This window comes from Zootoca vivipara, chromosome 12 (genome assembly GCF_965207765.1).
Source record: "Zootoca vivipara chromosome 12, rZooViv2.hap1.1, whole genome shotgun sequence".
In the NCBI taxonomy this organism is placed as follows: Eukaryota; Metazoa; Chordata; class Lepidosauria; order Squamata; family Lacertidae; genus Zootoca; species Zootoca vivipara.
The window spans coordinates 43,821,047-43,847,949 of NC_142595.1; the positions used below are offsets into that span (position 1 = coordinate 43,821,047).

General features: G+C 39.5%; 3 protein-coding genes across 3 annotated transcripts; all 3 read left to right on the plus strand.

The window, feature by feature from the left end:
• Positions 1-2,441: 2,441 nt before the first annotated feature.
• On the plus strand, positions 2,442-3,863 carry LOC148684063 (vomeronasal type-2 receptor 26-like). The gene is made up of 2 exons (XM_088654807.1): positions 2,442-2,662; positions 3,566-3,863. Exons 1-2 carry the CDS (start codon positions 2,442-2,444, stop codon positions 3,861-3,863), a joined length of 519 nt encoding a protein of 172 aa, XP_088510933.1.
• Positions 3,864-4,823: 960 nt separating this feature from the next.
• Positions 4,824-12,007, plus strand: LOC118095582 (vomeronasal type-2 receptor 26-like). Its single transcript, XM_088654808.1, has 4 exons — positions 4,824-5,639; positions 9,107-9,334; positions 10,632-10,758; positions 11,106-12,007. The coding sequence occupies exons 1-4, from the start codon at positions 4,824-4,826 to the stop codon at positions 12,005-12,007; spliced, it is 2,073 nt and encodes a 690-aa protein (XP_088510934.1).
• Positions 12,008-21,387: 9,380 nt separating this feature from the next.
• On the plus strand, positions 21,388-26,179 carry LOC118095583 (vomeronasal type-2 receptor 26-like). Its single transcript, XM_088655474.1, has 4 exons — positions 21,388-22,212; positions 23,748-23,975; positions 24,589-24,715; positions 25,278-26,179. Exons 1-4 carry the CDS (start codon positions 21,388-21,390, stop codon positions 26,177-26,179), a joined length of 2,082 nt encoding a protein of 693 aa, XP_088511600.1.
• The last annotated feature ends 724 nt before the right edge of the window (positions 26,180-26,903 follow it).

The following is a 26,903-nucleotide window of genomic DNA, read 5'->3' on the forward strand; positions in this document are numbered from 1 at the left end:
ATAATATAAGAAATTGCAGTTCCATGACTGTTCTTAATTTTCAACACTGAAACGTCAAAAATGTGAATGAATTCAGAGAATGTGACCAAATGAAACTATTTCAGCTATCTTGTGCTCTGTTTCTGGGCTGCAAAATTGTTGCATGTTATTTTAAGAGGGCAATCTGACCAAATGAGGCAAATGTTCACATCACCTTCCGAACTTCAACTGAAGACAGTGAAACTCTGAAACTGAAAGAAATACATCAACATTATTCTATAGCTATTCTGATTAGACAGCTAATATGAATGAAGTTAAGTATTACAGTTGTTGTTTTTTACTAAGTGATATATTATATGCTGAAGTATTTTCTGACACGACATTGTTTTGAAGTGTGTTAGGCAAGCTCAGTTTTGTAGCAAGATGTTCAAGGCCAGACGTTGCCATTGGTGTAAATCTGCTCAGCAGATATGTTAATCAGCCCACAGTACATTACTGGAAAGCTTTAAAATGTCAGATATTTGAAGAGCACTGTGCATTATCAATTAAGACTTTCTAGCCAAAAATCCGGAGGTCTTGAAATCTATGCAGACGCCAGTTTTGGCAGTGACACAACTGACGGAAAGAGTACAGCAGGCATATGTTATCTGCACAGTCAGTGCTTGTTTGATTGGTCTTGCAAGAAGCAAGCAACAGTGAGCATGAGTTCATGTGGAGCAGAACTCAATGCTTTAACCCTTTCACTCATGAATATAGAGTGGTTGTTACAGCTATGCCAGAATATGAGAATGAAAGTTTCTTGTCCAATTCCAGTTTATCAGGACAACAAAGCCTGCATAGCATTAATCCAATCAGTAGGGTGCAAACAAATAACAAAACATTTGCAAATTAAATTGCACCGCGCCAGAGAGTGTATACAGGAAGGAGTTGTTAAAGTTTCCTATATTCCAGGGAAAGAAATTCCTGCCGATGCTTTAACTAAAGTTGTAAACAAGGAACAACTGGATGTATATGTAAAGAAATTGCAGTTGTGCTAAATTCTCTCAATGGTTGGTATAAAAAGGGGGAGGATGTTGGCATTTTCACCCCTCCCACTGTGAGAATCAGATGATCTGCTAAGTGAGAAAGGGGGGCGGTGAATCTTTATTTTAAGTGAGTCTGTCTCTGAGTTCTGCAGCCTGCAGTCAGAGTGTGTGTTTCTCTCTGTGGAAAGATAAGATGACTGAGTGACTGAGTGAAGATTTGTAACACTCACACAGCCTGTAAATATGCTGCAGCTTGTAGAAATAAAATGAGGATAAAACCTCTACTGCCGCATCCATCGTTTATTGAAGTTGAAGTTGGTGCTCACAATATGCAATTGTGTGTCCATGATTTCCGGATTAAGCTGAAGGTGTTCCAGCCGTCCTGCTAGCCCAGTCGAGGCAGAAAAGGGACCCAAGACGCGGACAGATACTGGCTTAAACCCACATTAATCACCAATCCAACCATGTCCTTTAAATATACTGAATCATTTAAGAAATGGATGGAACTGGGTGGATGATGGGAGCAGCAGTTCAGCAAGACCTGGAGCACATTGCATTCATTACTACTGATGGGACCACCCGTCGGTTGTGAGTGCACTGCTAAAGAGGTTCCCATGCATACCAAATTGCCTCAGACAATAAAAATGTATTGTTTCTAAAGTGGCTAGGTGTCATGGTTTACTTCATTTCCCAGGGTCTCTACGTGCTGGAACAGTTCCAGCACTGTTCCCAAGATCCAGTTAGTGGGGAGGCAAAAGTGTCCCAACAAAGTTACATACATGAGGGAGTACAGGAGCCCCAGTAGTAGCAAACTAGAAAATTGAGGGAAGGCTAGGGCTGGCTCACCTCTAAAAATACAGTATTTTGAGATAGGTTTTTTTTTAAGGGAAATGGCTGGTGCCTGTCTATCAATGGTTTAGCAACTGTGGGTGTATTGCATCAGCTAGAAGGTTGGACTAAATGACTTTAGAGAACCATTCCTAAACTATAACTCCCTGAGGTGATAAATGTGTTTACTTGGCAGTTCTGCTAAGGATGATGCACCATGGAGTCCTTAAAAAATTGCAAGAAGTGATAGTCTCCCCTGTAATTATTAAAATTACAATAATTAATTCACCAAGCCAAAGCTCTGAAAGGCAGAATGCAGGGTGGAGGGAGAATCAGCAAGCAAGTCTGAAATGTTTATAGTCTCCCAGTGTTCCATTGACAGTTATAATAATGCAGGAGAGAGAGGCCAGGTTCTGTGATTGTACAGGTCATATATCAAATCACTTAATCTTATTTACCATTCAAGGCAGGTCTTTGCGACAGGGTTTAATGATAAGATGCGTGCATGTCCCTTTAAGCACTGAATTGGCAGTCTGCTGCCTCAAAATCCATCCTGTTCAAATCAGGCTAATGATAATAATGATATTGTAGAGAGGCAAAGAATAATCCATGTGTAGAACCTTGATGCTGTTGCTTCTCTTGCTCTTGCCCATCATGGTGTGCCGAGTGCATAGTGCTAATTGTACTACAACTAATCCTTTACCTATTCCACATGAGTGGTATGAGCCAGGTGACCCTGTCATTGGTGAGATAGCATCTCATATCTGCTACTTCCTCCCCAATTTTTTATTTAATATACACCCCACTGAAGTCTTGATTGACCACCCAATGTAAGTAAATAGTTCTCAATATTATTTCATTCATGCTTTACATTCTAATACTTGACTGAAATATACGTACTTTGCTTTGAATGAATAGTTTTAGAACTGCATTGATTTGACAGCCTGTATTGATTTGAAAGATTTGATAGACTGTGTGAGAAACATCTGCACATACAAGCCATGTCTACACTCTCACTTGGACAATAGGAATCCTTAAGATTTAGTGATTCAATTCTTCAAAGAAAGAATTGAGTAAGAGAAGGAGAAGTTGGGTGGCATAAAAACCAAAGAAGTGAAGCAGTCAAGTTTATTGATGTGATCAAATTGTTCAGATTGGTTATAACATAAATGGATTGCGAAGAGCTCCAAGTGTATCTTTCCAAACTAGATGTATGAGCAGTAAAATGACAACTGAAATTCAATGAATGAAGTGATTTGAATTTGGGCCACAAAAACAAAAGTCTTAATTTCACTTATAAATCTATGGCATTTGAACTGGTGCTGACTGACCAGGAATGACCTCCTGGGATAGCTCATTCATGCATCATTACTGATGCCAGAGAAATGGTAACATGGCCAGATGACAGACATTTACACCACCTGCATTCTAGTTGTTAGCTTGCATGGCAGACTAACACTAGGAAGATACAGCTTCCAATCTCCATTCTCTGCGTCAACTCCAACCATGGGAATGTTGTGAGGATTCAAGGGGAGCAAAGAGAACTGAGAAAGCCAGCCTATGTTTCATTGCTGAAAGGTGGTAAAAAAGGTGAAAAATAAACTGGTCATGTCTATTGCTCAAAAGAAAGAATACAGTCTTTATGGTTTTTCTATATCCCAATAGTCTGAAAGCTGTATCTCTCAGATCTTGACTTTTATTTCCCTCGTGAAAGAATGCCACTTTATTCACAGGGTGTTATCAAAGTTCTACCAGCACATCCTTGCCCTGGTGTTTGCGATTGATGAGATCAATGAGAATCCCAAGGTCTTGCCCAATCTCACGCTTGGGTTCCACATCTATGACAGCTACAGTAACCCTATGATGACCTACCACACCGCTCTGGATCTGCTGTTTAACTCACATACCTTTGTCCCCAACTACAAATGTGGCTACCAAGAAAATGTAATAGGAGTCATTGGGGGACTTAGCTCTGAGGTCACTTCATGTATGGCAGACATCTTGGGTCTTTACAAAATTCCACAGGTATGAATATTATGGTTATCAGAAAATTGAGATTTCACACCATAATTCACACTCCAGCTTTCTTTACAGCAGAAGTACATTGATTCATAAATATGGAATGGTATAACAGGGACAAGTGAAAGGGGCTGAAATGTATGGGTTTGTTGATGTTATAGCATGGGGGTCTCCAACAATGTGCATGACAGGGGAGCATATAACATCCTTGAACATATGACATCCTTGGAATTGCTCTCCATATGAAATGGGAAATTGAGCAAGATTGCTTGTGCATTTTTTATGTAAGTGGAAGTGGTATTGTCCCCCCAAAAAAACAGTAATTTTGGGATATGTGGGATAAATATTATTATTAAATTATTATCATGGGATCATATAAGCTCAGCACATGTTAACTAGGAATGCTTTCCATAAGAATTGGGAAATTCTTTTTCTGGGGAACAACTGTATGCTGTTTCTGCAAAATGTTCACATTCAACAGCTAATTGAAAACCATGTTTTCTGGTTACTGTTCTGTCATTCGGCATTTGGGAGACACTTCTAGCAGTGCCAGTATGATATGGTGTTCTGTACTGTTTAATTTCATTTCCTTCTTTTGTTTTAGCTGGATGTGATTGATATGGTATTTTTGTATTTTACTGATATTTTATTTTGTGCTGCAAAAAAGAGTAAATGCTCTCCTATACTTGAAGTATAGTCACATCTACAGGTAGAAATCTGCTTTGATTCCGTAATAATGGGAATTAATATCTACAGGGCAGGGGAATGAGCAAGATTGTGTTTTTATTTTCTGTGTAAGTGTGGGGGTTTCCCCCCCCCCATGAAATCAGTACCTATTGGAGATATATGGGATTAATAGGTTTGTTATTAATTCTTTCACTCAGAATACTTGGGCTTTTCCTTTTACAGACTTCGTATGGTTCATTTGAAGCAGCCACAAATCATCAAATTAAGTTCCCTTCCTTTTACCACATGGTTCCTAATGAAGGACTTCAGTACCAGGGAATTATCCAGTTGCTTCTGCATTTTGGATGGAAATGGGTTGGGCTCATCACTCCTGCTAATGAAGCTGGAGAACGTTTCTTGAATACCATTGAACCAATGCTTTTCAAGAATACGATCTGTTCAGCATTCACAGAAAGAATTGAATACCATATCCGTTACACTGGTAACATGTTTGATATGGTGCGTGACACAAGTTTTGTTTTGCCAGCTTTCATGAGAAGCACAGCAAATGCAGTTGTTGTATATGGAGAAAGTACATCTATTATGTGGTTGTCATTTGCTCTAAGCATGATGAAGGTAGCTCAGCTCATAGCTGCTCAGTCCAAAAATAATTTACCTGAAGGAAAAGTATGGATTACCACAGCTCAAATGGATTTTGTTATAAATATTTTTCAGAAACTTATTGTTGATATTGATATACAAATGTTCCATGGTGCTATCTCTTTTGCAATTCATTCCGAGGAAATCCATGACTTCCGATACTTTTTGCAGAATGTAAATCCTTCCTTGGCAGATGGAAATGGTTTTATCACAGATTTCTGGGAACAAGCGTTCGGTTGTTCATTTAAGTCAATATACAAAGCTAAGCGTTGTACCGGAGCGGAAATGCTGGAGAGCCTTCCTGCACCATTGTTTGAAATGAGCATGACCAGTCACAGCTACAGTATCTATAATGCTGTCTATGCTTTGGCACATGCCTTACATAGACACTTGACTGGATCCAACCACAGAAGAATGGAAGCTGCAAGCAGACAATCTCCTCAAAATATAGAGCCTTGGAAGGTAGTGTTTGCCTTCACAAAGAGTTTGGTTTACAAAGTGTTTGCTATTGTGCACTGCCTTGATATTTTATGTGAGTTGGTATTTAGTTATAAATAGTGGCTAAATAACAGCAGATATTTAAAGAGTCTGAATAAATGCTGTTCCTATATTTCAAGTGGCATTTGATTAGAAAATTGTTTAAGCTTTGGGGCGGGTTGTAACTGTGTAATAAGCTGTCTTATTACAAAAGAATTTCAAAAAATAGACTGGAAAGAGAAGTTGCTGAATTGCAACTTATTACCCAACTTAAAACAATGGAGAGACCTGGTCTGAATAGAGACATTGGATTCTTATCTCATTCTACATGATAAAGCTATTTTTTAGCTATCTCACCCCTTGCTTTTTTCCTGTAAGACCAATTGCAGTCATTAACAATCAAGAATCATAGAATCATAGAGTTGGAAGAGACCACAAGGGCCATCCAGTCCAACCCCCTGCCAAGCAGTAAACACCATCAAAGCATTCCTGACAGATGGCTGTGCTGTCAAACCTCTGCTTAAAGACCTCCAAAGAAGGAGACGCCACCACACTCCTTGGTAGCAAATTCCACTGCCGAACAGCTCTTACTATCAGGAAGTTCTTCCTAATGTTTAGGTGGAATCTTCTTTCTTGTAGTTTGAATCCATTGCTCCGTGTCCGCTTCTCTGGAGCAGCAGAAAACAACCTTTCTCCCTCCTCTATACGGCATCCTTTTATATACCTTATTTCAACATGGCTATCATATCACCCCTTAACCTTCTCTTCTCCAGGCTAAATATTCCCAGCTCCCTAAGCCGTTCCTCATAAGGCATTGTTTCCAGGCCTTTGACCATTTTGGTTGCCCTCCTCTGGACACGTTCCAGCTTGTCAGTATCCTTCTTGAACTATGGTGCCCAGAACTCGACACAGTACTCCAGGTGAGGTCTGACCAGAGCAGAATACAGTGGTACTATTACTTCCCTTTATCTAGATGCTATACTCCACTCCTATTGATGCAGCCCAGAATTGCATTGGCTTTTTTAGCTGCTGCATCACACTGTTGACTCATGTCAAGTTTGTGGTCTACAAACAGGTAGTCCTCAATAGTGTCCTCAACAGGTTTACCACACCTATCAGCCAATCACCCATTCCCATTCCCATTCCTATTCCCACCACCCTTCTGAGTAATACCGCTCCCCACCCTCTCACTATATATAAGGGTCTGGTGACTTCTGTTTCAGTGTATCTGAAAAAGTGTGCATGCACACGAAAGCTCATACCAATAACAAACGTAAGTGGTCTCTAAGGTGCTACTGGAAGGATTTTATTTATTTATTTTTACTATGGCAGACCACCACGGCTACCTACCTGTAAATAAATCATGTCCAGTGGAATTAAGAGTTTAAAATAATAAAAGATTTAACTAAGAACTGTACCAGTTTATGACGTTTTATGCAACTGTGTAATCCTTTGCTTTCTTTTATTTATGGCTATTGCACAAATGTAGCTATATTTCTAGTGACATACGAATTCTAGTTGGACAGGAGGTAATTTAAATAGTATTCCTCTATCCTCCCTGGCACTTTTTGTACAAGCAGGTTTATGAGGGATGCTCTGAAATCTGAATAAAATCTACAAAGGAAGAGAACATGGCTCACTGTTTCTGTTTGACCGCTCTTACATGGACAGATCTGCTTGCCTGCCGTGAAGAATCTTTCTATATCTGCCTTCCAATAGATCAGAAGGCAGGACATGAAATCTAGCTTGCATAAATGCCCTTCTAAATTTGAGGATAGTCAAATTTGTCATATATTTGGGAAGTACCAGTGCCAATCTGTTTGTCCTGAGCATGGGATCTGCTAGGGCTAAGTGATTTTGTAGTTTGATATTTCTGATTCTCTGTGAAATATTAATTTTTCTTTATTGTAGCCTTGGGATAGGATATCGCTGATGGAAAAACCCAAATTTTATAATTTAGTATTTAACTGGTTTTTTCCACTTGGAGTACAAAGAATCGGTCAATGTGAGAGAAGCTAGTCCCACAGCATACATCACTTTCAACCAAAAGTAGGACCTACACAGTCATATTCAAGTTTCTATTGAAATTAGGCCTGCTTTCAGTCATATTATTCAGAATAGAGTAGTTGCTTTGGACAATCATTCCATTTTTAAGTTCGGAATAGCGTACAGTGGTACCTCTACTTACGATTAACTCTACTTACGAATGTTTCTACTTACGAACGGAGCTCCGTCCGCCATCTTGGATGCGGTTTAGATAGGATTTTTTTCTACTTATGAATTTTTAGATAGGGTTGCTTCGACTTATGAATTTTTTCTCCCAATGCATTCCTATGGGATTCGACTTACAATTTTTTTCGACTTATGAATGTGCGTTCGGAACGCATTAAATTCGTAAATAGAGGTACCACTGTAGTTGCTTTGGAAGATGATTGTAAGGGGGAGGGCTTATAGGGAACATCATCCCCTCAGCAGGTCGAGATGATCTCAGAGCAGCAAGTCCAGTAGCGGATCACATTACAGGAATCAGGAAGTAGAGAGGGAGGGGAGAGGCTCTGATAGCATGAGAGAGCCTCAGCACCGAGTGGAGAAGGAAGCAGCTGGGGAGGAAATGACGGGAGAGCAGTCAAAAGGGCGCCGCCCGCCCCCCGACGCCTGAATTGAGGCGCATGGCACCCCGTAGGATGAGAGGGAGGCGCTCTCTTTGCACTGTAAATAAGACGCACAATAAAAAACACCTTAAAGACCAAAAATGAGTTTTTATTGTGCATCTTATTTATTGTGCATCTTATTACCAGACTTACCACTTCCAATGGAGTTTTCTGACCAAAGATATTTTATCCAATTTTGAGTGTACTCAAAGGATAAGTTAGAATAGCAATGGTCTGCCTAAAATGAGACAGAAGTCATTTGATTTAGCAGGAAGTGAAAGAAATGCCTGCTTACAAAGAATTTCCTTCAATATATACTACCTGATTTCTTTTATGGAGACTTTTGAATGGCCTCCTCAAATCTTAAAGAAGATTCCTACTGAGTTGCAGGCTATCCTTCTTAAGCAGAACACAAATCATTGGGTGGTTTTGTTATAACATTAACTTTTTAAAACCCCTCAGTTGTCATGTCCACTCTAGATATGATCCTTAGACCATCTTCCTCTTAGAGGTGATATATTGGCATGGAGAAGCAACTGCAAAGATTTTAATATGTCCCTGACCGGTCTCAATTATATAAGAACATATCATCACACAATACTGATTAAAAAGTGAAATGGAAAAGGGTCATAAAAGAAGTCTTTTAACATTACAGCAGGTAACTTTTCCTCCATATGTGATGTGTGTGATATTAATTCCTTCATTTTCAGAAAACAAAAATGGTTCTGAAAAGAGCTATTGAACCACCTTAATCAGAATGTTATAATACTTTATAGACCTTTTGATTCTCTTTCCACCTAGCTCCACTCATTCCTACAGAAGATCTCATTCAACAACTCTGTTGGTGATGAAATTACATTAAATGAACGTGGAGAATTAGCAGCTGGTTTTGATATTACAAATTTGATCACTTTCCCAAATAGATCCTACATCAGGGTCAAAGTGGGAAGGCTGGATCATCAGGCCCCTCCAGGCAAAGAGCTCACCATTAATGACGGACAGATTGAATGGCACAGGGACTTGCCTCAGGTGAGGAAATAAATTTCTCAAATGCCAACATTCATGGTTATCCAAATAAAATGGGATGCAATGAAAACAAGGAGGTATTTTTTCACTTAGCACCTGATTAAATGTGCAGTTTCCTTGGAGAGAAAAGTAGGCTTTAAGGAGAGGGAAATCCTATCTGGATGGATAGTATTTTAATGGAGAGAATCCCTATTTCAACAATTGGCTTTACTTGTGGGAGCATACTTGCACATTACTTTAATACATAGATCCTACTTGTTGCCCAGCTGATTGCACTTTGCTTTGAATTCGATATTATATTGAATAATATAGGGAAATTGCCTTTCTATTGCATATTGGTAAGCAATGTCCTTTAAGGAATACTGTAAGATCAAACACTAAATAAATATATGAGACACAATACAAAAAAGAGCAGCATGCACAGAAGACATCTCATATTAAGAAGGACCAATGGCTATCAGAGAAAGTTGTCAGACATTCCTGTTTGTGAAATCCCTGAGGCAGATCTCTAGATAGTGGCACAGGGGCTTGACTCAGGTGAGGAAATAAATTTCTCAAATGCATGGTTATCCCATTAAATGGGATGCAATGAAAACATTGGCACCTGATTAAATATGAAGTTTCCTGGTAAAGAAAAGTAGACTTTAAGAAGAGGAAATTAATATGTAGATGGATAGTATTTTAATGGAGAGAATCTCTATTTGAACAATTAGCGCTGCTTGTGGAAAAATGCTTGCATATTAGTTTAAGAGATCCTATTTTTTGTCCAGCTTGTATGTTGACGACTGCATTCCGCTTGGTATGTGATATTTTATTGTATATGATATGGAAACTCCATTTTTGTTTACTGCATATTTGTAAGCCTCCAAGGAGTATGCAATATACTTTAAGGAATACTGTAAGGTCTATCACTAAATAAGCAAATGAACCACAATACAAAAAACAGCAACATGCTCAGAAGACATCCAGTATTGAGAAGGACTGATGGGTATCAGAAAGTGTTGTCAGCCATTCTTGTATGTGAAATCCCTGAGGCTGATCTCCAGTTAGTGGCATCAGATAGAATTCTGAGTTTGTTACATCATTTCTTGGGCTTAAAATGAACATTATAATCCTCTTAAGTTTGTATGATGCTATGCAGCTGCTTCTTATCCCATTGTATGTGCCACCTGTGCAAATATGGCCCATATGTTTCATGTTATTGGTCCTCTGTCCTGTTCCTTATATATTAACTGGTGTTAAGTAAATAGCACCCAGACATTTTTTTAAAAAAAATAAATTCTTCCAATATTTTGGATAGGTTCCACCCCTTTCAGTATGTAATGACAACTGCCGTCCTGGTTACGGGAAGAAAAAGAAGGAGAAAAGTAAATTTTGTTGCTATGATTGTGAACCATGTCCCAGCGGGATGTACTCAAATGAAAAGGGTGAGAAATGTCATGTTAAGATCAAACTGCACAATTTATTGAGCCAACTCTGAGGTCCTTAAATTTTTGCTGTGGTGTGGGGATTAAAAAATGGATTTCTGTACTGTTCTCATTGTTTACAATATAATCTTTTAAAAATCCTGAAGAAAATATTTTTAGAAATGAATGTAATACATTTTACATCCTAATTCTAGGATGTGATTCTAAGAAAGAGGAGGGCCACTATCACATAGAGATGTCCTCTGTGTATAAATTCCAGATTTGATGCATGAGAACATTATCTAGGTGAACTCCTGATGACAAAAATTCTTAAGAATTGTCTTTGTAATTTCATTTTGTCTTTTCAGACATGGACACATGTTTCAGTTGCCCAGCAAATAAGTATCCAAATAAAGACCAGGATAATTGCATTCCAAAGATTCCAAACTTTCTGGGCTTTGATGAAATTTTAGCCATCATTTCAACTTCCTCTGCACTATTGTTCTCTCTGATCACAGCTCTAGTGTTGGGCATCTTCATTAAGCACAAGGACACCGTGATTGTCAAAGCCAACAATAGAAGCCTCACTTACATTCTCCTTGTGTCCCTCCTCTTGTGTTTCCTTTGCTCCTTGATGTTCATTGGAACACCTAAGCAGGCAACCTGCCTTCTCCGACAAACAGGTTTTGGCATCGTCTTCTCTGTGGCCCTCTCTAGCATCTTGGCCAAAACCATATCGGTGGTTTTGGCATTCATGGCTACCAAGCCAGGATCCACAATCAGGAAGTGGGTAGGCAAAAAACTGGCTTATTCCATTGTCCTCTCTGGCTCCATTGTTCAAGTAGGGCTCTGTGGAGTTTGGCTGGCAACCTTTCCCCCATTCCCAGATTTGGACATGGAATCAATGAGTGAAGAAATTATATTCTTATGTAATGAAGGGTCCGTCCACATGTTCTACTGTGTTTTGAGCTACATGGGCTTCCTGGCCACTGTCAGCTTCACTGTGGCCTTCCTAGCCCGGAAGTTACCTGACAGCTTCAATGAAGCCAAGTTCATCACCTTCAGCATGCTGGTCTTCTGCAGTGTTTGGATCTCCTTTATTCCAACTTACCTGAGCACCAGAGGAAAATACATGGTGGCTGTGGAGATTTTCTCCATCTTGGCTTCTAGTGCTGGATTACTAGCTTGCATCTTTTCCCCCAAATGCTACATCATTCTTGTGAGGCCTGAGTTGAACACCAGAGAACATCTAATGCAAAGAAAGATATAAATAATATAAGAATTTGCAGTTCCATGACTGTTCTCAATTTTCAACACTGGAACAACAAAAATGTGAATGAATGAGGACAATCTGACCAAATGAAACTATTTCAGCTATCTTGTGCTCTGTTTCTGGGCTGCAAAATTGTTGCATGTTATTTTAAGAGGCCAATCTGACCAAATGAGGCAAATGTTCACATCACCTTCTGAACTTCAACTGAAGACAGTGAAACTCTGAAATTGAAAGAAATACATCAACATTATTCTATAGCTATTCTGATTAGACAGCTAATATGAATGAAGTATTACAGTTGTTGTTTTTTACTAAGTGATATATATTAATTATTTAAGAAACTAAATAAAAAATGCTATGTTATATTAGTGAGGCCTGAATTCAACAATAGTGAGCAACTGATAGAGAGAAATATGTAAACGACAAATTGGTATCAATTTAGGAACATGAGGTTGGACAAGTGTATAATGGAATCCCCATGTGTGTCTACAAACTAACTCACCCCTAAAACACACTCCCTTGTGAACTGTTTTGCTGGAGTCAACTGGACACAGCTCTGAGAATAGGCCCAAATTATCTTATGCTCAGTAATGAGCTCTCACAGACTGGACTGTTCCCCATGGAGCTGGTTCTTTACAATAAATGATCCTATATACCGTAGTGCAAAATATATGGAACCATGGGTGCAATTGAAGTAATATCCTCACATATTCAAACTCAAAGTAATAAGTTTCTACACTACAAGGGGAAGATAAAGGGATAGATAAAGGGATAGCTGCAGCTGTGTGGGCATAAGGATGTGCTGGACCCAGGAACAGGAATTCTATGCCTGAAGCTATTGTAGTTCTGACTGATATATCTGGGCTTCACACTGACAGGCAACTTCACTAAAATTTAAATGGTTTTTTATTTAATGTCATCAGAGACTATGTCATTCAATCCTCCACAAGTATCATCTAATACAAAGAAAGTTATAAACAGAAGACTTTCTGGGTTCATACATGTTCTTTGTATTCTACACCAAAATATCAACATATTTAAATCAATTAGAACAATGGCCTATTTCAGCAACTTATGATCAAATGGTGAACATTTTATTTATGTAATAAAAAATCTTTTAATTCTGGGTTGCAAAAAGGTTGCCTCTTCTTTAAAGAAGCTGTTCTGACCAAATGTGAAAAAAGTTGAAAAGCAGATCCAAAGTTCAACTGAAGAAACTGAAACTTTGAGATGGAAACAGAAACTTATTGTTTATTTTTATGAAGCTATATACAGCTTGTGGTTGCCAGACCACTATAAATTCTGGACCCAGCAACGGTCAGAATTTAATTAGGGTTAGGGATGCTAAACTGTGTACTAGACATCTCTAATCCCCTGAATCAGCAGCTGATTAATATAAACTAATTTCCCGTGAAGTGATAGGCTGGGTGATGGGTCAAACAAAGGATCAAAGGGAACCCGGTGTGAAATGGCAAATACATCCCTCCCACTGAAATTATCTAGTTCCCCCCCCAATTACATTCATACAGTTGACCTAGTTACCCAGAAGCCATTGTTTCATGGTGAGAACTTGCTGCTCGCAAAAACAGAAAGTTATCATGTTGCTTCCATTGAAGACTTGCTGACAAGGTACCCACGAAGGCACCCAGAGCAGTATCTACCATCCCTCCATTTTCACTCTTCCCCATTACATGGTTGCATACACACAAAAACCCAAGCAAAATCTTGTTCTTCCTAACCTATAATTCCATGAGGTGATAAATATATTTACTTGGCAGCTCTGCTACTTATGATGCACTATGGAGTCATTAAAAAATTGCAAGAAGTGATTGTCTCCCCTGTAATTATTAAAATTACAATAATTAAGTCACCTTGCCAATGCTCCAGAAGGCTAAACGTGGGGTGGAGGGAGAATCAGCAAGCAAGTCTGAAATGTTTATAGAACCCCAGTGATCCATAGATAGTTAGGATACTGCAGGAGAGAGAGGCCAGGCTCTGTGATTGTACAGGTCATATATCAAATCACTTCATCTTATTTAGCATTCAAGGCAGGTCTTTGTGACAGGGTTTAATTATAAGAATGTGTGCATGTCCCTTTAAGAACTGAACTGGCAGAATCTGCTGCCTCCAAATCAATGCTGTTGAAATCAGGCTGATGATAATAATGATATTGTAGAGAGGCAAAGAAGAGCCCATGCGTAGAACCTTGCTGCTGCTGCTTCTCCTGCTCTTCCCCAACATGGTGTGCCAAGTGCATGGTGCTAATCTTACCACAACTAATCCTGTACCTATTCCGCATGAGTGGTATGAGCCAGGTGACCCTGTCATTGGTGGCATAGCATCTCATATCCGCTACATCTTCCCCACTGTTTTATTCAATGAACACCCCTCTCAAGTCTTGATTGACAAACCACTGTAAGTAAATAGTACTTACGGTAATATAATTCTTTAAATATCAATATTTGATTGAAATATACTTTGCTTTGAATGAGTAGTTTAAAATTGTATTAATAAACTGTATTAATTAATTACCTGTATTAATTTGAAAGATTTGATAGACTGTATGAGAAACATATGCCTGTTGTCTTTCTCCATGGAGTTTTCTTGGCAGAGATACTGGAGTGCCTTGCCAGTTCCTGCTCCAGGTGGATCACGTTTAGTCAAAACTCTCCACTATGACCTGTCCATCTTGGGTGGCCCTGCACAGCATAGCTCATAGCTTCTCTGAGTTATTCTGAGTTATTAGTATCTGAAGAAGTGTGGCATGCATGCGAAACCTCATACCAATAACAAACTTAGTTGTTCTCTAACGCAGTGTTTCCCAACCTTGTGCCTCCAGATGTTTTGGGACTACAACTCCCATCATCCCTAGCTAGCAAGACCAGTGGTCGGGAATGATGGGAATTGTAGTCCGAAAACAGCTGGAGGCACAAAGTTGGGAAACACTGCTCTAAGGTGCTACTGAAAGGAATTTTTTTATTTAGTTATTCTGAGTTATTCATGCCCCTTCACCATGACAAGGCTGTGATCCATGAAATATGGTCTGAAGCTCAATATAAAAAAACTAACATCATGGCCACTGGTCCCAACACCTCCTGGCAAATAGAAGGGGAAGAAATGGAGGCAGTGAGAGGTTTTACTTTCTTGGGTTCCATGATCACTGCAGATGGTGACAGCAGTCATGAAATTAAAAGACATCTGCTTCTTGGGAGAAAAGCAATGACAAACCTAGACAGCATCTTAAAAAGCAGAGACATCACCTTGCCGACAAAGGTCCGTATAGTTAAAGCTATGGTTTTCCAAGTAGTGATGCATGGAAGTGAGAGCTGGACCATAAAGAAGGCTGATTGCCGAAGGATTGATGCTTTTAAATTATGGTGCTGGAGGAGACTCTTGAGAGTCCCATGGACTGCAAGAAGATCAAACCTATCCATTGTGAAGGAAATCAGCCCTGAGTGCTCACTGGAAGGACAGATCCTGAAGCTGAGGCTCCAATACTTTGGCCACCTCATGAGAAAAGAAGACTCCCTGGAAAAGACCCCGATGTTGGGAACATTGAGGGCACAAGGAGAAGGGGACGACAGAGGATGAGATGCTTGGACAGTGTTCTCAAAGCTACCAACATGAGTCTGACCAAACTACGGGAAGCAGTGGAAGACAGGGGTGCCTGGCATGCTCTGGTCCGTGGGGTCACGAAGAGTCGGACACGACTAAACGACCAAACAAATGAGAAACATCTGTGCATACATGCCACATCTACACTCTCACTGGGACATTAGGAATCCTTAAGATTTAGTGATCCAATTCTGCAAAGACAAAATTGAGTAAGAGAAGGAGGGTGGTGGTGGCAAGAAACCAACAATGAAGCAGGCAAGTTTGCTGATGCAACCAAAATTTTCAGGGTGTTTAAAACAGAAATGGATTGTGAAGAGCTCCAAATGGAATTTTACTATTTATTTCCCACCCAACTCATTAGGTTGCCATTCTGGGCGGCTTCCAACAACTATAAAAACATAATATTACATTAAACATTTAAAAACTTACCTATACAGGGCCACCTTCCAGTAGCTTGGGGGTCAGATAACTCCAACTTTTCTTCAATGAAAGTAGGGACATCCTAAGGAAAAGTGGGGCATTCTGGGATCCAATCAGAAACCAGGGTGGCTTCTCTAAATCAGGGACATCCCTGGAAAATAGAGAATCTTGGAGAGTCTGGAGGTGACTCCTCAGTATTTGCTGAAAGCTACATAGTGAAGTTGCCAGATAAACTTCTTCTTGGAATTAGACTCTAGTTCCCATTTGCAGAGTATGCGAAAGTCAGCCCTGGGTCGTTTGATCCTTTAATTAGTTCTATTTTTTTCTCCTATAAAAACTACGCGAGACATTCTCTTTTAAAGTTTAAGGAACCAATAACTTTTACTTAGTGTACTTGCAGTTGCAGATAAAAAATATACAACACAGGTAGGTGAGACTTAAATTGCTAAAACTTCTTGTTGTTGTTTAGTCGTTTAGTCGTGTCCGACTCTTCGTGACCCCATGGACCATAGCACGCCAGGCACTCCTGTCTTGCACTGCCTCCCGTAGCTTGGTCAAACTCATGTTCGTAGCTTCGAGAACACTGTCCAACCATCTTGTCCTCTGTCGTCCCCTTCTCCTAGTGCCCTCAATCTTTCCCAACATCAGGGTCTTTTCCAAGGATTCTTCTCTTCTCATGAGGTGGCCAAAGTATTGGAGCCTCAGCTTCACGATCTGTCCTTCCAGGGAGCACTCAGGGCTGATTTCCTTAAGAATTGATAGGTTTGATCTTCTAGCAGTCCATGGGACTCTCAAGAGTCTCCTCCAGCACCATAATTCAAAAGCATCAATTCTTCGGCGATCAGCCTTCTTTATGGTCCAGCTCTCACTTCCATACATCACTACTGGGAAAACCATAGCTTTAACTATACGGACCTTCGTCGGCAAGGTGATGTCTCTGCTTTTTAAGATGCTGTCTAGGTTTGTCATTGCTTTTCTCCCAAGAAGCAGGCGTCTTTTAATTTCGTGACTGCTGTCACCATCTGCAGTGATCAAGGAGCCCAAGAAAGTAAAATCTCTCACTGCCTCCATTTCTTCCCCTTCTATTTGCCAGGAGGTGATGGGACCAGTGGCCATGATCTTGGTTTTTTTGATGTTGAGCTTCAGACCATATTTTGCGCTCTCCTCTTTCACCCTCATTAAAAGGTTCTTTAATTCCTCCTCACTTTCTGCCATCAAGGTTGTGTCATCTGCATATCTGAGGTTGTTGATATTTCTTCCGGCAATCTTAATTCCTGCTTGGGATTCATCTAGTCCAGCCTTTCGCATGATGAATTCTGCATATAAGTTAAATAAGCAGGGAGACAATATACAACCTTGTCGTACTCCTTTCCCAATTTTGAACCAATCAGTTGTTCCATATCCAGTTCTAACTGTAGCTTCTTGTCCCACATAGAGATTTCTCAGGAGACAGATGAGGTGATCAGGCACTCCCATTTCTTTAAGAACTTGCCATAGTTTGCTGTGGTCGACACAGTCAAAGGCTTTTGCATAGTCAATGAAGCAGAAGTAGACGTTTTTCTGGAACTCTCTAGCTTTCTCCATAATCCAGCGCATATTTGCTATTTGGTCTCTGGTTCCTCTGCCCTTTCGAAATCCAGCTTGCACTTCTGGGAGTTCTCGGTCCACATACTGCCTAAGCCTGCCTTGTAGAATTTTAAGCATGACCTTGCTAGCGTGTGAAATGAGCGCAATTGTGCGGTACTTGGAGCATTCTTTGGCACTGCCCTTCTTTGGAATTGGGACGTAGACTGATCTTCTCCAATCCTCTGGCCATTGCTGAGTTTTCCAAACTTGCTGGCATATTGGGTGTAGCACCTTAACAGCATCATCTTTTAAAATTTTAAATAGTTCAGCTGGAATATCATCACTTCCACTGGCTTTGTTATTAGCAGTGCTTTCTAAGGCCCATTTGACTTCACTCTCCAAGATGTCTGGCTCAAGGTCAGCAAACACACTACCTGGGGTGTACGAGACCTCCATATCTTTCTGGTATAATTCCTCTGTGTATTCTTGCCACCTCTTCTTGATGTCTTCTGCTTCTGTTAGGTCCTTACCACTTTTGTCCTTGATTATGGTAATCTTTGTACGAAATGTTCCTTTCATATCTCCAATTTTCTTGAACAGATCTCTGGTTTTCCCCATTCTATTGTTTTCCTCTATTTCTTTGCATTGCTCATTTAAGAAGACCCTCTTATCTCTCCTTGCTGTTTTTTGGAAATCTGCATTCAGTTTCCTGTATCTTTCCCTATCTCCCTTGCATTTTGCTTGCCTCCTCTCCTCCGCTATTCGTAAGGCCTCGTTGGACAGCCATTTTGCCTTCTTGCATTTCCTTTTCCTTGGGATGGTTTTCGTTGCTGCCTCCTGTATAATGTTACGAGCCTCCATCCATAGTTCTTCAGGCACTCTGTCCACCAAATCTAAATCCTTAAACCTGTTCCTCACTTCCACTGTGTATTCATAAGGGATTTGATTCAGATTGTATCTTACTGGCCCAGTGGTTTTTCCTACTTTCTTCAGTTTAAGCTGGAATTTTGCTATAAGAAGCTGATGATCTGAGTTACAGTCAGCTCCAGGTCTTGTTTTTGCTGATTGTATAGAGCTTCTCCATCTTTGGCTGCAGAGAATATAATCAATCTGATTTCGATGCTGCCCATTTGGTGATATCCATGTGTAGAGTCGTCTCTTGTGTTGTTGGAAGAGAGTGTTTGTGATGACCAGCTTGTTCTCTTGACAGAACTCTATTAGCCTTTGCCCTGCTTCATTTTGAACTCCAAGGCCAAACTTGCCAGTTGTTCCTTTTATCTCTTGATTCCCTACTTTAGCATTCCAATCCCCTGTAATGAGAAGAACATCCTTCTTTGGTGTCATTTCTAGAAGGTGTTGTAGGTCTTCATAGAATTGGTCAATTTCACTTTCTTCAGCACCGGTAGTTGGTGCATAAACTTGGATTACTGTGATGTTAAAAGGTCTGCCTTGGATTCGTATCGAGATCATTCTGTCATTTTTGAGATTGCATCCCATTACAGCTTTTGCCACTCTTTTGTTGACTATGAGGGCCACTCCATTTCTTCTACAGGATTCTTGCCCACAGTAGTAGATATGATAGTCACCCGAACTGAATTCACCCATTCCCTTCCATTTTAGTTCACTGATGCCCAGGATGTCGATATTTATTCTTGTCATCTCATTTTTGACCACATCCAGCTTACCTCTATTCATGGTTCTTACATTCCAGGTTCCTATGCAATATTTTTCTTTACAGCATCGGACTTTCCTTTCGCTTCCAGGCATATCCACAACTGAGCGTCCTTTCGGCTTTGGCCCAGCCGCTTCATCAGCTCTGAATCTACTTGTACTTGTCCTCCGCTCTTCCTCAGTAGCATGTTGGACGCCTTCCGACCTGAGGGGCTCATCTTCCAGCGTCATAACTTTTATATGCCTGTTGTCTTTGGCCATGGAGTTTTCTTGGCAGGGATACTGGAGTGGCTTGCCAGTTCCTTCTCCAGGTGGATCACGTTTAGTCAAAACTCTCCACTATGACCTGTCCATCTTGGGTGGCCCTGCATGGCATAGCTCATAGCTTCTCTGAGTTATTCAAGCCCCTTCGCCACGACAAGGCATTGATCCATGAAGGGGGCTAAAACTTCTTACATAGATAAAACCGTGGGTCACCTACAGCCTGGGCAGTGTTATGAGGATTCATAGCAACTGAAAGCCAGCCTGTGTTTCCTTCATGAAGTGGTGGTGGGAAATGTAAAAAAATCAAATGGCCATGTCCATTTTCATTGGAAAGAATCAGAGGTAAGTTAGTAATGGAGAATGGTTTCAAATCACTTTGTAAACATGGGATCCGAGCCTTCAGCAACCATCATCGCTAGCTCACAAGTAGGCATACTTGGTAGAAATACGATATGTGAAACTCTTCATTGCTGTATCGTTATTCTCTCGAAAACCTGATACTTTGCATTAAAAATGGCAGCTCTCATCAGCTTTATTATCATTCAATGCAAGTTTCCATTTCCAAAGAAAGCTACTACCAAAGGGAGATAGCAATAATTTCAAAAACTGTAGCATGGCCATATGGCAAAGCACATGTTTATAGATGAAACTTAATACAGAGGAGGAACAACATGGTCAGAAATGGAAAAGATGAAGTTGAATTCAAGAAAATTTCTGACCCATTCTGTATGGGTCTCTTCAGAATCCATGTGTCTGAGGAATTAAAGGGGGGGGCTAAAGAGGAATCCAAACATTCTAAAGGAACAAAACAAGGAACAAAACAAGACCCATCTTTCTAATAATACCTACTTCATGACTGCCTTTCCTTATAGTCCTTATATACCACAATGGTCTGAGAGTTGTACCTCTCAAAACTAGATTATGTGCACTATTTTAATTTCCCATGAAATAATGCCACTTTATTCACAGGGTGTTATCAAAGTTCTACCAGCACATCCTTGCCCTGGTGTTTGCGATTGATGAGGTCAATGAGAATCCCAAGGTCTTGCCCAATGTCACGCTCGGGTTCCACATCTATGACAGCTACTGTAACTCTAAAATGACCTACCGCACCACTCTGGATCTGCTGTTTAACTCGCATACCTTTGTCCCCAACTACAAATGTGGCCCCCAGGAAAGTGTAATAGGGGTCATTGGGGGACTGAGCTCTGAAGTCACCTTGTGCATGGCAGACATCTTGGATCTTTACAAAATTCCACAGGTAGGCACATTCTGGGTAAGAGAAAATTGAGATTTCACACCATAATTCACTCTTCAACTGTTTTTCCAGCAGAAGACTATGAATTCATAAATGTGGAGTGGTATAACAGGGACAAGTGAAAGAGACTGAAATGTATGGGTTTGTTGATGTTATAGCATGGGAGTCTCCAACAATGTGCATGAGAGGGGCAAGGTTACAAATGGTTGTGTACTTAATGCATGTAAGAGAAGATTGATTCAAAGGAGTTAGGTTGGTAAATGGGGCATCCAGATGGGATCATATAAAATCCTGGGAACATATTATCAGTGGGTCATATAAGCTCAGGACATAACTAGAAATGCTCTCCATATGAAATGGGAAATTGAGCAAGATTGTGTTTGTATTATTTTATGTAAGTGGAGGTGTATATTTGAAATAAAAATACATAAAAAATACATAAATCAGTAAATTTGTGCTGTGTGATGTTTGTTATGAATTCTTCCATCCATTTGGAATGGTTCTCTTTTTTATTCTTAAGATTTCATATGGTTCATTTGAAGCATCCATGAATGATCACATTAAGTTCCCTTCCTTTTACCACATGGCGCCTAATGAAGCTCTTCAGTATCAGGGAATTATCCAGTTACTTCGGCATTTTGGATGGAAATGGGTTGGGCTCATCATTCCAGCTAATGAAGCTGGAGAACATTTCTTGAATACCATTGAACCAATGTTTTTCAAAAATGGGATCTGTTCAGCATTCACAGAAAGAGTTGAATACCATGTGCATTTCACTGGTAAGATAACTGATATGCTGAGTGACACAAGGATTTTGTCCCCAACTTTCATCACAAGCAAAGCAAATGCAGTTGTTGTATATGGAGAAAGTGCATCTCTTGTATGGTTGTCAACTTCTCTAAATGTAATAAAGATAACTCAGTTCATATTTTCTCAATCCAAAAAGAACTTACCTGAAGGAAAAGTATGGATTACCACAGCTCAAATTGATTTCATAGTATACGTTCTTCAGAAACTTATTGATGTTAATATACAAATGTTCCATGGTGCCATCTCCTTTGCAATTCATTCCAAGGAAATTCATGACTTCCGATACTTTCTGCAGAGTGTAAATCCTTCCGGGGTAGATGGAAATGGTTTTATCACAGGTTTCTGGGAGCAAGCATTTGATTGTTCATTTGTAGACTCTACTAAGTCAACATACAAAGCTAAGCGTTGTACCGGAGAGGAAATTCTGGAGAGCCTTCCTGCACCATTTTTTGAAATGAGCATGACTAGCCACAGCTACAGTATCTATAATGCTGTCTATGCTTTGGCACATGCCTTACATATGCACTTGGCTGCATCCAACCGCAGAAGAATGGAGGCTGCAGGCAGACGATCTCCTCAGAATATAGAGCCTTGGAAGGTAGTGTTTGCTGTCACAAAATGTTTGGTATACAAAGTGTTTGCTATTGTGCCCTGGAAGTAGTGTTTTCCAATATTTCAAATGCCATTTAATTTGACAATTTTTATAGCTTTGGGGTACATAGTAACCATGGGGTGGGTAGTAACACAAATCCAAACCAAGTTGGGTTAGGTGCGGCATAATTGTTTAAATATATTTACTAGGAAGGTGTGCCTGTCTTTTTAAAATTTTCCTACCTTCTGATTGTATGCACTGTTCTAGCAAAGTATAGGGATGCCATAAGCTAAAAAGGGAAACCAAATTAAAATCAAGCACATTCTCCACTTGGCCACCTTGTGATGTTAACAAACATAAGAAGTAATATAGGCAATTCCTTTCCCTCTTAGAATTTTTTAAGAACGTTCTGACTCACCCATCCAAACTTTAAAAAAACCTTCTCTGCACAGCCAACACCTGCAAAAGCATCAGAAAAATCAACTCTTGATTTGCAGAGGAGAAGGAAGAGATTGGTGAAATGAGGCAGTAGAGTCATTTGGCATTGCACTAGATATAACTAATTATTCAAACTGTCAATATTGAAAAAGTATCTTTAAGGTCCCAATATCCCTTTTTTAAAAAGTAATATAGGGTAGAAGATGCATCCAAGAATAGCAAACTGCAGCTTCTCAATTAATTAATTAATTAATTAGTTGAGCTTAAATACTGTCATCCAGAGAGATTGTTGAAAACCTCTGAAAAATTGCTTCTAAAATGTCATGTAATACAGATCAGTAAAAAGATGCTTTTCATGCTCATTTTAACAATTTATCACCAGACCTAACACTTCCAATGGAGTCTTTTGACCAAACTTCTTTTATCCACTTTTTGATTTGCACAAGTGATGTTAAAATAGCAATGGTGTGCCTAAAATGAGACAGCCGTCATTTGATTTAGCAAAAAGTGGCAGAAATACCTGCTTACAAACAATTTGCTTCAACATATCCTACCTGATTTCTGTAATGGAGGCTTTTGAATGGCCTCCTCAAATCTAAAAGAAGATTGCTACTGAGCTGCAGGCTATGCTCCTAAGCAGAACCTAAATCATTGGGAGGTTTTGTCATAACATTAACTTTTTAAAAACCTTCTGTTGTCATTTCCCCTCCAGATATGATCCTTAGACCATCTTCCTCTTAGAGGTGAGATATTTGCAGGGAAAAGCAACTGCAAAGATTTTAATATGTCCCTGACAATTATGCAAGAACATATCATCACACAATACTGATTAAAAAGTGAAATGGAAAAGGGTCATAAAAGAAGTCTTTTAACATTACAGCATGTAACTTTTCCTCCATATGTGGTGTGTATGGTATGAATTCCTTCATTTTCAGAAAATAAGAATGGTTCTGCCAATTCTACGCTGTCACAAATTATACTTTGAATTAAAACTTTAGAATCCCTAGTTATAAAGATCTTGAATCCATCTAGGAAAGCTATTGAACAACCTTAATCAGAATGTTATAATACTTTATAGACCTTTTGATTCTCTTTCCACCTAGCTCCACTCATTCCTACAGAAGATCTCATTCAACAACTCTGTTGGTGATGAAATTACATTAAATGAACGTGGAGAATTAGCAACTGGTTTTGATATTACAAATTTGATCACTTTCCCAAATAGATCCTACATCAGGGTCAAAGTGGGAAGGCTGGATCCTCAGGCCCCTCCAGGCAAAGAGCTCACCATTAATGACGGACAGATTGAATGGCACAGGGACTTGACTCAGGTGAGGAAATAAATTTCTCAAATGCCAACATTCATGGTTATCCAAATAAAATGGGATGCAATGAAAAAGGAGGCATTTTTTTCACTTAGCACCTGATTAAATGTGCAGTTTCCTTGGAGAGAAAAGTAGGCTTTAAGGAGAGGAAAATCCTATCTAGATGGATAGTATTTTAATGGAGAGAATCCCTATTTCAACAATTGGCTTTACTTGTGGGAGCATTACTTTAATACATAGTTCCTACTTGTTGCCCACCTGATTGCACTTTGCTTTGAATTACATATTATATTGAATAATATAGGGAATAAGCAGCCACAGAAGCCACTTGAGACCCTAGTGATGAGTTGGAATCTCAAAGTACTTCCAAAATACAAACGTATTCCTTCACAGTGAGTCCAATCCCTTCTGAGAGACAGAAACCACTCAACCAAAGAGCTTTGGACAAATAAGGATTCAGCCACAATCCTGCCCAACACAACCTTCAGACAGCAGTCCAGTACCTTCACTTAATGCTATGTGGCTGCTTTTTATCCCATTGCTTATACATCCCCTGGTATAAGATTAAATCTCCAAAACATTTTTTTAAAAAACTAAATTCTTCCAATATTTTGGATAGGTTCCACCTCAGTCAGTATGTAATGACAACTGCCATCCTGGTTACGGGAAGAAAAAAAAGGAAACAAGCAAATTTTGTTGCTATGATTGTGATCCATGTCCCAGCGGGATGTACTCAAATGAAAAGGGTGAGAAATGTCATGTTAAGATAGACCAAACAGCACAATTTATTTAGCAAATTCTGAGATCCTTAAAATTTTGTTGTCATTAAAATTCAGCTGCGGGGGACTGTTAAGTAATGGATTTCAATATTGTTATTACTGTTTACAATATAATAATAAATAATAATTTTTATTATTTTTATTATTTATACCCCGTCCATCTGGCTTGGTTTCCCCAGCCCCTCTTAGAGGCTCCCAACAGAGGACTAAAAGCAGAATAAAACTTCAAAGATGAAAAACCTCCCTAAACAGGACTGCCTTCAGATGTCTTCTAAAAGTCAGATAATTGTTTAATCTTTAAAACATCCTAAAGAAAATGTTTTTATAAAAGAACATACAGTACTGCATTTTACATAGATTTCTAAAAAAAAAGAGGAGGAGGAATACTAAAACACAGAGGTGTCCTCTATGCAGAAATTCCATATTTGGGCTAGATGTTTTAAAAGCTACCATGATAAAGAAGACAGGTGAACTCCTGATGACTAAAATTCTTAAGAATTTTCTTTGTAATTTCATTTTGCCTTTTCAGACATGGAAACATGTTTCAGTTGCCCAGCAAATAAGTATCCAAATAAAGACCAGGATAATTGCATTCCTAAAATACCAAGCTTTCTGGGCTTTGATGAAATTTTGGCCATCATTTCAACTTTCTCTGCACTATTGTTCGCTCTGATCACAACTCTAGTGTTGGGCATCTTCATTAAGCACAAGGACACTGCCATCGTCAAAGCCAACAATAGAAGCCTCACTTACATTCTCCTTGTGTCCCTCCTCTTGTGTTTCCTCTGCTCCTTGATGTTCATTGGAACACCTAAGCAGGCAACCTGCCTTCTCCGACAAACAGGTTTTGTCATCGTCTTCTCTGTGGCCCTCTCTAGCATCTTGGCCAAAACTATATCAGTGGTTTTGGCATTCATGGCTACCAAGCCAGGATCCACAATCAGGAAGTGGGTAGGCAAAAAACTGGCTTATTCCATTGTCCTCTCCGGCTCCATTGTTCAAGTAGGGCTCTGTGGAGTTTGGCTGGCAACCTTTCCTCCTTTCCCAGATTTGGACATGCAATCAATGAGTGAAGAAATTATATTGTTATGTAATGAAGGGTCAGTCCTCATGTTCTACTGTGTTTTGAGCTACATGGGCTTCCTGGCCACTGTCAGCTTCACTGTGGCCTTCCTAGCCCGGAAGTTACCTGACAGCTTCAATGAAGCCAAGTTCATCACCTTCAGCATGCTGGTCTTCTGCAGTGTTTGGATCTCCTTTATTCCAACTTACCTGAGCACCAGAGGAAAATACATGGTGGCTGTGGAGATCTTCTCCATCTTGGCTTCAAGTGCTGGATTACTGGCTTGCATCTTTTTTCCCAAATGCTACATTATTGTAGTGAGGCCTGACTTGAACACCAGAGAGCATTTAATACAAAGAAAGATATAAATTATATAAGAATGTGTGCATCCATGATTGTTCTTAGTTTTCAAGCCTGAAACATGGGGGGGTGGTTTTTTTGCTGGAAGTCACAATGAACATCTCACTCGTTCTCTTAGAATGGCAATGGCACCCACCTGAGAGATGTCGGAAATGAGTTCCAGTGAAATGAGTTCTGGCAGGAAAAAAGCCCTGATTAGGACTATGTGACCAAATAAGACTATTTCAGCAAAATGTGAATAAATGAGAACAATGTGACCAAATGAAATTATTTCATCTATTTTGTGTTCCTTTCTGGGCTGCAAACTTGTTGCATGTTATTTTAAGATGTCATTCAAACCAAAGGAGGCAAACATTCACATGAGCTTCCAAACTTCAACTGAAGACAATGAAACTCTGAAACAGAAAAAGAAACATCAACATTACTATAGCTATTCTCATTAGACAGTTGATATGAATGAGGAATAGAGAGTATTAGTATTAGAGTATTATTATTATTATTATTATTTTACTATTTGATATATAAATTATTTAAGAAGCTCAATAAAAAAGCTATGTTTTATTAGTGAGGTCTGAATTCAACAATAGCAGCTGATAGGGAGAAATATGTAAATGACAAATATGTTTCTAGTTTCACTTAAGTTGTTGGTCTGAATCTAGGAACATGAGGTACTACAAGCGTAAATTGGAATCCCCATGTGTGTCCACAACCTACCTAACCCCTAAAACACAC